A 14040-nucleotide genomic window follows, 5' to 3' on the forward strand; every position below is an offset into this window, starting at 1 on the left:
ACATGGGTGGAGTGGCTGCCAAGAGTGGGCGGCTTTCTGGTTCACTACTCGGTCAAAGATTTTGCTTCTGGATAAGTCTACCTCCTGTGTCATCCATAGAGAAACACTGGCTAGCCAAAAAACGTCACCCGAACATAACAGTGCTTTGCAGGATGTGATTGAAATTATCAACCACACAAAATTACCTGCCCTTACCTCACATCTGTTGGCACAGCCCTGTGAGGAGATGAATGCACACATCTGCTCTTGTACACAGAAGTGAGATGGCTTTCTAAAGGCAGGTCCCTGGCCAGTTTCTGAGTTATGAGAGCCACTCCAGAGATTTCTTTTAGAAAAACTGTCACCACTGGCAGCACATACCTGTGACACAGAGTGGATCGCAAACCTTGCTCACTTGTATGACATATTCAACCTGCTCAATGAACTCATTCTGTCACTTCAGCTGTGCTCAAGTTGGCAGACAAAGTAGCTGTGTTCAGAACAAACGGGAACCGTGAAGGTGACAAGTGAGTATTGGGAGTTTGGACAATTCAAACATTAGCAGAGATTTTGAAAGAGACTGAGCCATGGCCTTCTTTCCCCTAGCTGGAGCATGATCACCTACCTCAGCTTTTCAAAGGAGTTTGAGCATTACTTTCCAACCACAAAAGACCCGCAAGCTGGGAAGAACGGACCCATGACCCATCTGTGAGCAGGCCAGGTGAATCAACTTTGTCCATGCTACAAGATCAGCTGCTTGAGACTGCAAATGATGGTGGCCTTAAGAGTATGTCTGATACAACTTCAAATCTCCATCTGCTCTGGATTAAAGTCAAGGTGGAATATCTTGAGGTTTCTACAAAAGTACCGAAAAGTCTGCTTCCATTTCCAACATCCCATCTTTGTGAAGCAGGGTTTTCTGACAGCAACCAAAATGAGACAATGGGGTAGACTGGACAAGAGAAAACACTCCGGGTGTCCCTGTCACTCCCATTGCCCTGAGATGGGACCATCTGTTTGATTCTGCACTGTGGTGAGCTGTGTAATTATTTCATTATATATCACAATGTAATACTAACAGAAATAAAGTGCACAATAAATGTAATGCACTTGAATCATCCCCAAACCACCCCCACCCCTGACCCTCGAAAAACTGTCTTCCAAGATACAGGTCCCTGGTGCCAAAAACGTCGGGGACTGCTGCTCTAAGGGACTTGAGCATCCACGGATTTGGGTACCACCCATGAAATTGTTGACAGCAGCTCCTCACCACCCACACACTGTTGGGGGAGTCCATTTCCTTCTCCTTTCCCAGACTTGGCCCCCTGGCACCTTACTCTGTCTCCCTCTGCAGGGTCTGTTTTCTCCCTTGGATTATTTTCACAGCAGGGAAAGGAAGTCTTTCTCACAGACTCTAGTAAGTCTGCTATGAAAACCAAGAAGCAAACAGACTGCAAAAGGCATCTGACCCTGTGCTCCTGTCCAAATTCCGGCCCCAGCCCTGTAGTGTCTGGACAGAACCTCTGGGCGCCACCCAGGCGTCCCCACGTTTCCTTCCGTGTCTGAGGACCTCAGTGCACTGGGTCCTCCAGTGCCCACGGCCCCTCTTGTTGAACTTGCCATCAGCACCCGTAGCTGTGTGCCCTCGTCCTTCGCGAGAGACCTCCCGCAGTAGGGGCCCGAGTTGGCCGGCTCTCCCTCTCTGCCTCCTCAAACACTGACCTGCTCCGCCCACCCCGGGCCCCTCCTTTGCTGGCACCTCCTTGCCCTGGTGCACCCAGGTGAGGGGTCATCCTCGGCTCAGACGTGGTCCGTCCAGTCCTGTGCCCTGGCCTACCATCTACCTCCTGAAGCTTCCAGGACACGTCCTCGGCCTGGGCCCTAACTATACCCACACGTACCCCTGCCCGCCTGCCCACTCAGCCATCTAGATGGCCATGCAGACACCGCACTCACTCCCCTCTGTGCCCAGCTCCCCATCCTCCATCTCACTGACGGGCCACATCATCCATACCAGTGGAGAAGCCCAAACCCCTGGGTGTGCTGGTTGCCGGGACCCCTCGGCCCGCGCCTACCCCACCACGTGGCTGTGGATCTGACCGCCTCTCCCTCTGTCTACACAGCGTGCTTCCCCAGTACCAGCACCTTTCCTCGGGCCTGCTGCAGCACGCGTCTTACTGGGCTCCCGGTTACAAGCCAAACTTCAGTTTAAAAACAGAAATCAGGCACTCTGGCTTTTCACTGCAAACCTGCACAAGTGATGATTTTATGTAGAGTAACGGCCAGCTTGCCGACGGTGCCCACAAGGCCCCACATCCCGTGTGAGCTGGCCGCCGCCCCATGCCCCCTCTGCTCCAGGACACACTTGCCGCTCCTGCGGCCACCTCCCCCCAACGCCCCCATGTCTGGAGCACCTTCCCCTCGGCCTTCCCCACACTTCCTCTCAGAGCTGGGACTGAGGGCAGACGCCACCCCTCAGAAAGACCTCTGACTACCCCCACCACCTCTGCTCACTTCCAGCTTGCTGGGGGCGGGTCTTTCCCTCCTGGAGCATTCCTGAGCAAGGGCAGAGGCCTAGCCTGTCCAGCAAGGGTCCCCACCCAGCACCCAGACCTCTGCCTGCCCTCCAGGGGCCTCTCGGGGAACACACGGCCACTGCCCCAAAGCTCAGTGATGTCCTGAGATGTTCCAGACGCACATCCCAGGCCCGTGCTGGACGGGGCGATGACCAAGTGGCCCCGAGATCCTGACTTCACCTGTGTCTTCCTCTGTGGCTGCTAAGAAGGGCTCACACTGCCTGGGTCCAGTCCTTATGGCTCAGGTGAGCGTGTGTGTGTGTGAGAGTGTGTGTCTGTGAGAGACAGTGTGTGTATGTGTTTCTGTGTGTGCAGAGTGTGTGTGAGGTCCGGAGCTCTACAAGTCTCCCTAAGCTGCAGCCCCCTCAGCCACAGAAGGGGGTGATTTTCCTAAGGACTAAATGGAATGATCCACGTAGAAATGAAGACCAGCGCCTGGTCCCTAGCTAACACAACGAGGAAAAGCTCATTACTGTTCTTAAGCTGAAATTTTCTCAGTACCATTCTAAAATTTGATGCACAAGACAGTGAAATTTAGAGCGTTTCCAACCAGTAGGCTGTTACACTTTTAGGGGTGGTTTTGTTGAGATTCCTGAATCTATAAGAAATTTCCCAGCCTCTGGTAACTGGCCCCATGCTGTAGGCGGACAGCAACTGCAGCAAGGTTCAGGAAACAACAGAGATGCCCCAAGTCTCACGGAGTAAGGAATGCAGAACCATCCTTTCCATTCAGTCATTAGAGGAGCCCAAGAGTTTGTGTGAAATTCTCTTCCATCTCACGTAATTATTCTTAGAAGTAAAAATACACCAAAACCAGGCTTTAAAAAAGTTTTCGCCCTGATTTCACCGGGGCAAGCAGCAGTTTCCTACAGCGCTTTCCAGGAGGCTCTTTAATCTGGTTCCACCCAGACCACTCCTCCCAACAGCACTGGGATCTGAAGCCAGACCCGCAACCACATGTGGCCAGTGTAACTGTGGGTGTCTCCCCATGTTAAGTAGCTCATGCAGGGACCCCAAAGGCAGAACAGGACTGTGGTGTGGGGGGCTGCCATGCTAAAGACCACATTTAGTGAAATCAAGTTAGAGACCATGGCATCCAGGGTCAGACCCTGAAAGAGGTCTACAATTAATAAAAACAGCAATATTCAAAAATATTCAATCCTTTAACTTTCCCGTGAATGATATCCTAAGTCTTTAGAGCTGAACTTTAGGTGACAGACCTAGTACTTCAGTATGTTCCCATTCTTTTATCTACCAGAGAAACTAAAAATAAGTCAGATATTTAGTGTTATAAATTTAAGTTCATGTAACTGAAATGTTTTAAATGAAAAGGAACAAATGCTGACATCAGACATCATTGATGTATGCCCAAGTGTCAGAACAATTTCATTTACCCATAAAGCTTCCGGGACAACTGAGGTTTGATTCACAAAGTGGGAAAACCACGTTTATAAGAAGTGATGGGTCCCTCCCACCCCGGCCCTGGGTACCTTCGATGAACACCTCGGCGGACGTGCTGTCGGAGCCGCTGGGGTTCGCGGCCAGGCAGGTGTAGCGCCCCGTGTCGTCCTCGAAAGCCTCGGCAATGATCAGGCTGTGCAGGTCGCCCCCGTCCCAGAGGATCTGGATGTCGGGACTGCTGTGTAGCTCACTCCCCTCACAGAACCATCTGCCGACCAACAGGAGTTGCAGGATGGGAGGGAGAGAAGGAAACGAGATGTTTACCACAGTAAAGCACTAGCAAGAGGTGAGAGGCTGTGTAATGAGATGCTTGTTTGATAAAAAGAGACCCGAGTTCCTGATATCACTGAATGCTATTACATTTGAGGCCATGAAATACATGGCTAGACTACACCCCTGGGTCTTCACCATAAAGCGTCCTGCACATTTCATCAACCTGGAACGAAGGAGCATCATCAAGCTGGGAAAGCCCAGGCCAGGTACAAACTGACAGGAGCACAAATTCCAAGGTCTTATAAATTTTTATCACTAATGCCTCTTGCATCTGTTACAATTTCATCTACTGTTCTTCTCTAGAAAAAAATATGAACGTGACATGAACATGGTACTCAAAAGATGTGGTATGTCCAGGGAGACGAAGGGTCACGCTACAGCCGCGGGCAGCAATGTGCCTGCCGAGCTGCCAGCTGGGCAGATTAATACCGTCCACACTGCTGCTGCTTGGAGACCTTTCCAGTGGCACACCCAGTCCCACGGTATGGGCAGGGGCCATGACGGTCTGTGATTCATTCTTGTGGGTCTTACCCCTTTCCATCCCCTGGGTCTGCGATGTGGGAGGTGGCAAGAGGCCGGACCATTTTCATGAGGGTTCCTCCTCACACGCCAAGCACTTCAAACTCTCAACAGGATTTTTACCAAAAAGAAAATAATGAAGCTTCCCTAACCCCCTCCCCTCAAAATGAGATTTAAAGAAATATGAAGGAACGTCCACCAATGACTAAAAGGATTGACAACTGTCCAGTTACTTCCTAATCAGCATCAGAGATTTTCTGAGTCTGAAACTCTAGAAAATTCTCTGGATTCGGCCTCCTTTTCATGTCACTGAAGACTAGTCTTTTCTGCACTTAGACAGCAGACTACAGGTATCCGTCTCTATTAAGTCTGAAAGCAAGGGTAATAAACTGATGAAAGTAGGGAAAACCACTAGACCATTCAGGTATGAGCTAAATAAAATTCCTTACGACTATACAGTGGAAGTGAGAAACAGATTCAAGGCATTAGATCTGATAGACACAGGGCCCAATGCACTATGGACAGAGGTTCATGACATTGTACAGGAGGCAGTGATCAAGAACATTCTCAAGAAAAAGAAATGCAAAAGGGCAAAATGGCTGTCTGAGGAGGCCTTACAAATAGTGAAAAGGAGAGAAGCAAAAAGCAAAGGAGAAAAGGAAAGATATACCCATTTGAATGCAGAGTTCCAAAGAATAGCAGGGAGAGATAAGAAAGCCTTCCTCAGTGATCAATGCAAAGAAATAGGGGAAAACAACAGAATGGGAAAGACTAGAGATCTCTTCAAGAAAATTGGAGATACCAAGGGAACATTTCATGCAAAGATGGGCACAATAAAGGACATCAATAGTATGGACCTAACAGAAGCAGAAGATATTAAGAAGAGGTGGCAAGAATACACAGAAGAACTATACAAAAAAGATCTTCATGACCCAGATAACCACAATGGTATGATCACTCACCTAGAGCCAGACATCCTGGAATGCAAAGTCATGTGGGCCTTAGGAACATCACTATGAACAAAGCTAGTGGAGGTGATGGAATTCCAGTTGAGCTATTTCAAATCCTGAAAGATGATGCTGTGAAAGTGCTGCACTCAATATGCCAGCAAATTTGGAAAACTCAACAGTGGCCACAGGACTGGAAAAGGTCAGTTTTCATTCCAATCTCAAAGAAAGGCAAAGCCAAAGAATGTTCAAACTACCACATAATTGCACTCATCCCACATGTTAGTAAAGTAATGCTCAAAATTCTCCAAGCTGGGCTTCAACAGTACGTGAACCATGAACTTCCAGATGCTCAAGCTGGATTTAGAAAAGACAGAGGAACCAGAGATCAAATTGCCAACATCCACTGGATCATCAGAAGAGCAAGAGAGTTTCAGAAAAACATCTACTTCTGCTTTATTGACTATGCCAAAGCCTCTGACTGTGTGGATGACAACAAACTGTGGAAAATTCTTCAAGAGATGGGGATACCAGGCCACCTGACCTGCCTCCTGAGAAATCTGTATGCAGGTCAGGAAGCAACACTTAGAACTGGACATGGAACAACAGACTGGTTCCAAATCAGGAAAGGAGTACCTCAAGTACCTCAAATAAGTCACCCTGCTTATTTAACTTCTATGCAGAGTACATCATGAGAAACGCTGGACTGGATGAAGCACAAGCTGGAATCAAGATTGCTGGGAGAAATATCAATAATTTCAGATATGCAGATAACACCACCCTTATGGCAGAAAGCAAAGAAGAACTAAAGAGCCTCTTGATGAAAGTGAAAGAGGAGAGTGAAAAAGTTGGCTTAAAACTCAACATTCACAAAACTAAGATCGTGACATCTGGTCCCATCACTTCATGGCAAATAGATGGGGAAACAATGGAAACAGTGACAGACTTTATTTTGGGGGGCTCCAAAATCACTGCAGATGGTGACTGCAGCCATGAAATTAAGACACTTGTTCCTTGGAAGAAAAGTTATGACCAACTTGGACAGCTTATTAAAAAACAGAGACATTACTTTGTCAACAAAGGTTCGTCTAGTCAAAACTATGGTTTTTCCAGTAGTCATGTATGGATGCGAGAGTTGGATGATAAAGAAAGCTGAGCATAGAAGAACTGATGCTTTTGAACTGTGGTGTTGGAGAAGACTCTTGAGAGTCCCTTGGACTGCAAGGAGATTGAATGAGTCAATCCTAAAGGAAATCAGTCCTGAATATTCATTGGAAGGACTGATGCTGAAGCTGAAGCTCCAATACTTTGTCCACCTGATGTGAAGAGCTGACTCATTAGAAAAGACCCTGATGCTGGGAAAGATTGAAGGCGAGAGGAGAAGGGGACGACAGAGAATGAGATGGTTGGATGGTATTACGGACTCAATGGACAGGAGTTTGAGTAAATTCCGGGAGTTTATGATGGACAGCGAGGCCTGGTGTGCTGTAGTTCATGGGGTTGCAAAGAGTCGGACACAACTGGGCAAGTGAACTAACTGAACTGAAAGGTAATAAAACAAACCAGTTTGCTAGTACTCAGTGTGTTAACCACAGAAACTATACTAAAAAAAAAAAAAAACAAGCTCAGGATACTTCGAAAAGAACAGCCATGACTTTGGGAATTAAAAACCATCTGAAAAACCAACCAATTGAGCAATCACGTAATGCAAGGCATATTGCTTTTGAGGCAATTGAGAAGGGCAGTATTCCTTGATTCTGGGCAGTTGGTGGTTTCCTATTTCCAGAAAGTCCTGGAGAACATTCCGGCCTAGAACCATCTTCTAGGTGCTTCCTCTCTGCTCTGTCCACAACCACAATCCAGGTCCTCACTCTCGAGGACTGACTATGGCTTAAATATTACTTGATCTGAAGCCTTCTAATTGACCTTGTCATCGCTGACATGCTGAGGACTCCTTCTCTAGCCTGCGTCAGGTGAGTGCACTTGACACTGCCCTCCATTCAAGTGTCCTCAACTTCAGTCACTATGGTCTGCTCTCCTGTAACTTGGGCCCAGCTTCTTCCATCACACTCATAGAATCCTGCATGGATTGCTTGTTCCCTACGCAGCCCTCAAGTACTTCCTGCTTCCCCTCCCCTCTCAGGAACTCTCTCCCCACCCTCTACGTTCATCCCACCCTGGGGCTACTCTCCTCGCAGCCAAGTGAAGGGTGCCTCCAGCAGATTCAAGCCTCCGGAGCGCAGGCTGGCTGGGTGCCCTCCGTGTGACGGCCCTGTGCTAAGTACAGGAGGCCCTTGGAGAAGTCATGCCCCGCGGACTCTGAACCAGCCAGACAGAGTCCAGGTATCTGTGTGTCACCTCGAGTGTGTTAACCATCCATAAAAACATAAGAACCAACTATCAGAGGAACAATGGAGCATGAACAAAAGGCAACAAAGGTTTAAAAGAAAGGACAATTAATCGCCCTGGTCAGACCTGCTCCATGGGGACAGCTCCGCAGGCCACCCTAGCGGAGTGGCACCCTGATCTCACGCAGCACACCGCCTCTCAGCCCCCACCAGTCTCCCCATGGCCCTGAGTCAGGAAATTGTTCTCGTGTTTTTAAAGGTTAGGAAAAACTCAGAAGAATAATAGTTTGTGACATGTGGAAGTTACATAGAGGACACATTTAGAGTCTGTAAGTTTGAGGAAGAGAAACTAAAGAACCTCTTGATGAAAGTGAAAGAGGAGTGAAAAAGCTGGCCTGAAACTCAACATTCAAAAAAAACACTAAGATCATGGCATCTGGTCCCATCACTTCATGGCAAATAGGGAAACAATGGAAACAGTGACAGACTATTTTCTTGGGCTCCAAAATAACCACAGATGGTGACTGCAGCCATGATATTAAAAGATGCTAGCTCCTTGGGAAAAAAGTGATAACAAACCTAGATAGCATATTAAAGAGCAGAAACACTACTTTGCCAACAAAGGTCCGTCTAGTCAAAGCTATGGTTTTTCAAGCAGTCATATATGGATGTTAGAGTTGGACCATAAAGAAAGCTGAGCTCCAAAGAATTGATGCTTTTGAAGTGTGGTATTATTCAAGTGCCTTGGACAGCAAGATCAAACCGGTCAATCCTAAAGGAAATCAGTCCCGAATATTCATTGGAAGGACTGATGCTGAAGCTGAAGCTCCAATACTTTGGCCATCTGATGCAAAGAGCTGACTCATTAGAAAAGACCCTGATGCTGGGAAAGATTGAAGGCAGGAGGAAAAGGGGACAACAGAGAATGAGATGGTTGGATGGCATCCCTGACTCGATGGACATGAGTTTGAGCTAGCTCTGGGAGTTGGTGATGGACAGGGAAGCCTGGCGTGCTGAGATTCATGGGGTCGCAAAGAGTCGGACAGACTGAGCAACTGAACTGAACTGAAGTTTAGGGGGCTCACAGCCGTGCTCCTGCACTCACCCAGTGTCAATGGCGGGCTTCACGCTGCAGCGACACCTGGGTCGTTGGGACAGACTGCATGGCACACAAACCCTGAAACAGTTACCATCTGGATTTTACAGGAAAACTGTGATCCCTGGGCCAGCAGCATCAGCACCATTTGGGAGCTTGTTAGAAATGCAGTATCTCTGGAGGTTCCTGAGAAAAGTAAAAATAGAGCTACCTGTGATCTAGCAACCCCACTCCTGTGCATATATCCAGAGAAAGCTCTAATTCCAAACAATGCATACACTGCAGCATTCACTGCAGCAGTATTCATGTACTGTGAACCTAACTGTCCACCGACAGATGACTGGATAGAGAAGACGTGGTACCTATATACAATGGAACATTACTGAGTCATAAAGAAGAATGAGATAATGCCATTTGCAGCAACACAGTGGACCTAGAGATAATCACACTAAGTCAGGTCAGGAAGAGAAAGACAAATACCGTATGGTATCACTTATATGTGGAATCTAAGATATGACACAAACGAACATTTCTACGTAACAGAAACAGAATCCTGGACATAGAGAATAGAGCTGTGGTTGCCCAGGGGCAGGGGGCGGTGGAGGGTTGGCTTTGGAGGGTGGGATTAGAAGATGTAAGCTTTTATACACAGGATGGATAAACAACAAGGTCCTACTATACAGCATAGAGAACTATATTCAATAGCTTGGGATAAACCATAATAGAAAAGAATATAAAAAATGTGTATGTATATATATATATATTCACACACATATAACTGAATCACTTGACTGTACAGCAAAATTAACACAACATTAACATACTTCACAGAGAAGGCAATGGCGCCCCACTCCAGTACTCTTGCCTGGAAAATCCCATGAACGGAGGAGCCTGGTAGGCTACTGTCCATGGGGTCACTAAGAGTCGGACACGACTGAGCGACTTTACTTTCACGTTTCACTTTCATGCATTGGAGAAGGAAATGGCAACCCACTCCAGTGTTCTTGCCAGGAGAATCCCAGGGATGGGGGAGCCTGGTGGGCTGCCATCTATGAGGTTGCACAGGGTCGGACATGACTGAAGTGACTTAGCAGTAACATACTTCAATACAAAGTTAAAAAATAATAACTAAATGTAAAACAATGCAGAATCTAGAAGCTCACCCCAAACCCACTGAGACAGCTTGGACCCTGGTGATTCACATGCACATAAGGGGCAGAAGTGCTGGTCTGGCACGAGTGGGCCAGGCCAGCCTGATCACAGCGCCCCAGCTCTCCCCTGAGGGGCCACGCTTCTTGAGCACAGACACCACACTGCGTGTCTTAATCTCTGACCCTCTGCACACAAGTGCCCGTGAAACTGTATTGTTTCTCTCTCCTCTACAATGCAAAATTTATAGCATTATTTAACTTGGCAGTTGATACTATATCATTTCCTACCCTGTGTGTGGTTTCTTTATACCATTATTTGAGACCTAATACATTTATGGCTTACCTTCCCATCTAGAAAATGGACTGTTTTTCACTAATCCATAGAGTACTGTCACAGTCACAGCATCCTGGCAAAAGACTAAGAACATTTAGTCTTCTTTAAAGAAGAAGAGTTAACAGTCAAGTCTATTGATTCCACTTTGACCTTACAGTCACCCTCCATTAAATTCTTGTTGCTAGCACAGCTTAAGCTACAGCATAAATACACAAAATTGGTGCAACAAAGGTGTGGGGGGGTAGGGAGCTACAGCCCAGGTGTGAGACTCTGTCCCCTCACCCCCCCACCCCCACCCCCGTCCCTCCCTCCTCCCCCGACCCCCATCCTGAGGCAGACGTCACTAAGGGTTATAGTGTCCTCAGCCAATCAAACTAAGGGTTACAGTGTCCTCAGCCAAGGAAACTAAGGGTTACAGTGTCCTCAGCCAATGAAACTAAGGGTTATAGTGTCCTCAGCCAAGGAAACTAAGGGTTACAGTGTCCTCAGCTAATGAAACCGAGTGCCTTGTGATGGCAGGTCCCACAGCAAGGGAGGTACAAGTCTGCAATGAAACAGCCCTGCCATCCTCACCTTGGTCTCCTTCTAGAAAATACACTGGTTTTCCTCCAGATCCTGAAAGCTCCTCTCTTCATTAGGAGGAGAGGCTGGACGGAGGGCTGGGTGCAGAGGCAGCCTATGGACACGCGACCTGCGCTTAGCGCCTACTTGGGGAGAATTCCACTGAAGGACACCTGGAGGCTTTCTCATCCCGTTTCTAACACCTGGAAGCCACTTACTCAGTGGACAGGACAGTGGACAGTGTACTGGGAAATCAAATCCAACTATCTACACACCTATTCGATACCTCCAAGTCTCAGCTTCCGGCATACTACTAAGCTGCTAGTATAAAATGGGTAAAACATTCCATACGATCTCACAGTTAGGATGAGGAGATGACAGAAGATTTGGGAGCTGTGACAGCTTTTAAGAGCTTATCTGAAACAAATTAATGGAAAGAGCATGGATCTTTATTAACTGCCTATTACATGCTACATGCTTCGCAAACATGGCCTCCTTTTATCTGCCATCAACCCTGTTAAGGGGTTTGTTACTGTGCTGAAGACACAGGCAGCTCCCATTTAGCCACAGAACACTGACAATTAAACACAGACAACTGTGTGTTTCAACTGCCTTCAACTGTGTCTTTCATTGTCTTCAATACTTTTAGTTTCCTCTTTCATCAAGCTTTTAAAACTATGGATAGAAACAAGCTGTAATGAAGTTTCCTGGCTCTTTCTCTAATCTTGGTGGAGTCATTAAGCAACTATGTGATTGCTACACCACAGCTGCTGAGGAGCGAACCTTGAACCTCAGTTAGCATGATAAATCCCCAATCAAAAGTATTTAGACTTGCTCAAGTCAGAGTAAGCCAGCTGAGACTGGCTGTCAAACTTTGAAGTCATAAACAGGGTATGAAAATAAGCCTGTATTAATTAGGAATAAAATGTAAACAGGCTAGCAGATGCAATGTCACTCATTCATTCCCTCATCAACCAATTATTAATTCAACCAGCAAAGGGCTCCCTGCACTTAAATTCCAACATAGAAGGTGACCACGGTACAGACAAATAGAGTGAGTCAAGGGATTAGATCTGATAAACAGAGTGCCTGAAGATCTATGGACGGAGGTTTGTAACATTGTACAGGAGGCAGTGATCAAGAACATTCTCAAGAAAAAGAAATGCAAAAAGGCAAAATGGTTGTCTGAGGAGGCCTTACACATAGCTGTGAAAAGAGAAGCTAAAGGCAAAGGAGAAAAGGAAAGATGTTCCCATTTGAATGCAGAGTTCCAAAGAATAGCAAGGAGAGATAAGAAAGCCTTCCTCAGTGATCAATGCAAAGAAATAGAGGAAAACAACAGAATGGGAAAGACTAGAGATCTCTTCAAGAAAATTGGAGATACCAAGGGAACATTTCATGCAAAGATGGGCACAATAAAGGACAGAAATGGTATGGACCTAACAGAAGCAGAAGATGTTAAGAAGAGGTGGCAAGAATACACAGAAGAACTATACAAAAAAGATCTTCATGACCCAGATAACCACAATGGTATGATCACTCACCTAGAGCCAGACATCCTGGAATGCAAAGTCATGTGGGCCTTAGGAACATCACTATGAACAAAGCTAGTGGAGGTGATGGAATTCCAGTTGAGCTATTTCAAATCCTGAAAGATGATGCTGTGAAAGTGCTGCACTCAATATGCCAGCAAATTTGGAAAACTCAACAGTGGCCACAGGACTGGAAAAGGTCAGTTTTCATTCCAATCCCAAAGAAAGACAATGCCAAAGAATGCTCAAACTACTGCACACTTACACTCATCTCACACGCTAGTAAAGTAATGCTCAAAATTCTCCAAGCCAGGCTTCAACAATACGTGAACCATGAACTTCCAGATGCTCAAGCTGGATTTAGAAAAGACAGAGGAACCAGAGATCAAATTGGCTCATCAAAAGAGCAAGAGAGTTCTAGAAAAACATTTATTTCTGCCTTATTGACTATGCCAAAGCCTCTGACTGTGTGGATCACAACAAACTGTGGAAAATCTGAAAGAGATGGGAATACCAAACTACCTGACCTGCCTCCTGAGAAATCTGTATGCAGGTCAAGAAGTAACAGTTAGAACTAGATATGGAACAATAGACTGGTTCCAAATCGGGAAAGGAGTACATCAAGGCTGTATATTGTCACCCTGCTTATTTAACTTCTATGCAGAGTGCATCATGCAAAATGCTGGGCTGGATGAATCACAAGCTGGAGTCAAGATTGCCAAGAGAAATATTAATAACCTCAGATATGCAGATAACACCACCCTTATGGCAGAAAGCGAAGAAGAACTAAAGAGCCTCTTGATGAAAGTAAAAGAGGAGAGTGAAAAAGCTGGCTTAAAACTCAACATTCATAAAACTAAGATCGTGACATCTGGTCCCATCACTTCATGGCAAATAGATGGGGAAACAATGGAAACAGTGACAGACTTTATTTTGGGGGGCTCCAAAATCACTGCAGATGGTGACTGCAGCCATGAAATTAAGACACTTGTTCCTTGGAAGAAAAGTTATGACCAACCTGGACAGCTTATTAAAAAGCAGAGACATTACTTTGCCAACAAAGGTCCGTCTAGTCAAAGCTATGGTTTTTCCAGTGGTCATGTATGGATGCAAGAGTTGGATGATAAAGCTGAGTGCTGAATAATTGATGCTTTTGAACTGTGGCATTGGAGAAGACTCTTGAGAGTCCCTTAGACTGCAAGGAGATCAGTCCTGGGTGTTCATTGGAAGGACTGATGCTGAAGCTGAAACTCCAATACTTTG

At 46.4% G+C, this 14040-nt stretch overlaps 1 protein-coding gene across 5 annotated transcripts in view; it reads right to left on the reverse strand.

Annotated features, from left to right (window-relative positions):
• PALLD (palladin, cytoskeletal associated protein) overlaps window positions 1-14040 on the reverse strand; it is a 382410-nt gene that overhangs the window by 206607 nt on the left and 161763 nt on the right. For all 5 annotated transcript variants that reach the window (XM_043486542.1, XM_043486536.1, XM_043486538.1 and 2 more), the window contains one exon: window positions 4046-4224. In XM_043486542.1, coding sequence (XP_043342477.1) covers window positions 4046-4224 — 179 coding nt within the window. The remainder of the gene's footprint in view (window positions 1-4045; window positions 4225-14040) is intronic.

Source organism: Cervus canadensis, chromosome 14 (assembly GCF_019320065.1).
Source record: "Cervus canadensis isolate Bull #8, Minnesota chromosome 14, ASM1932006v1, whole genome shotgun sequence".
NCBI lineage: Eukaryota > Metazoa > Chordata > Mammalia > Artiodactyla > Cervidae > Cervus > Cervus canadensis.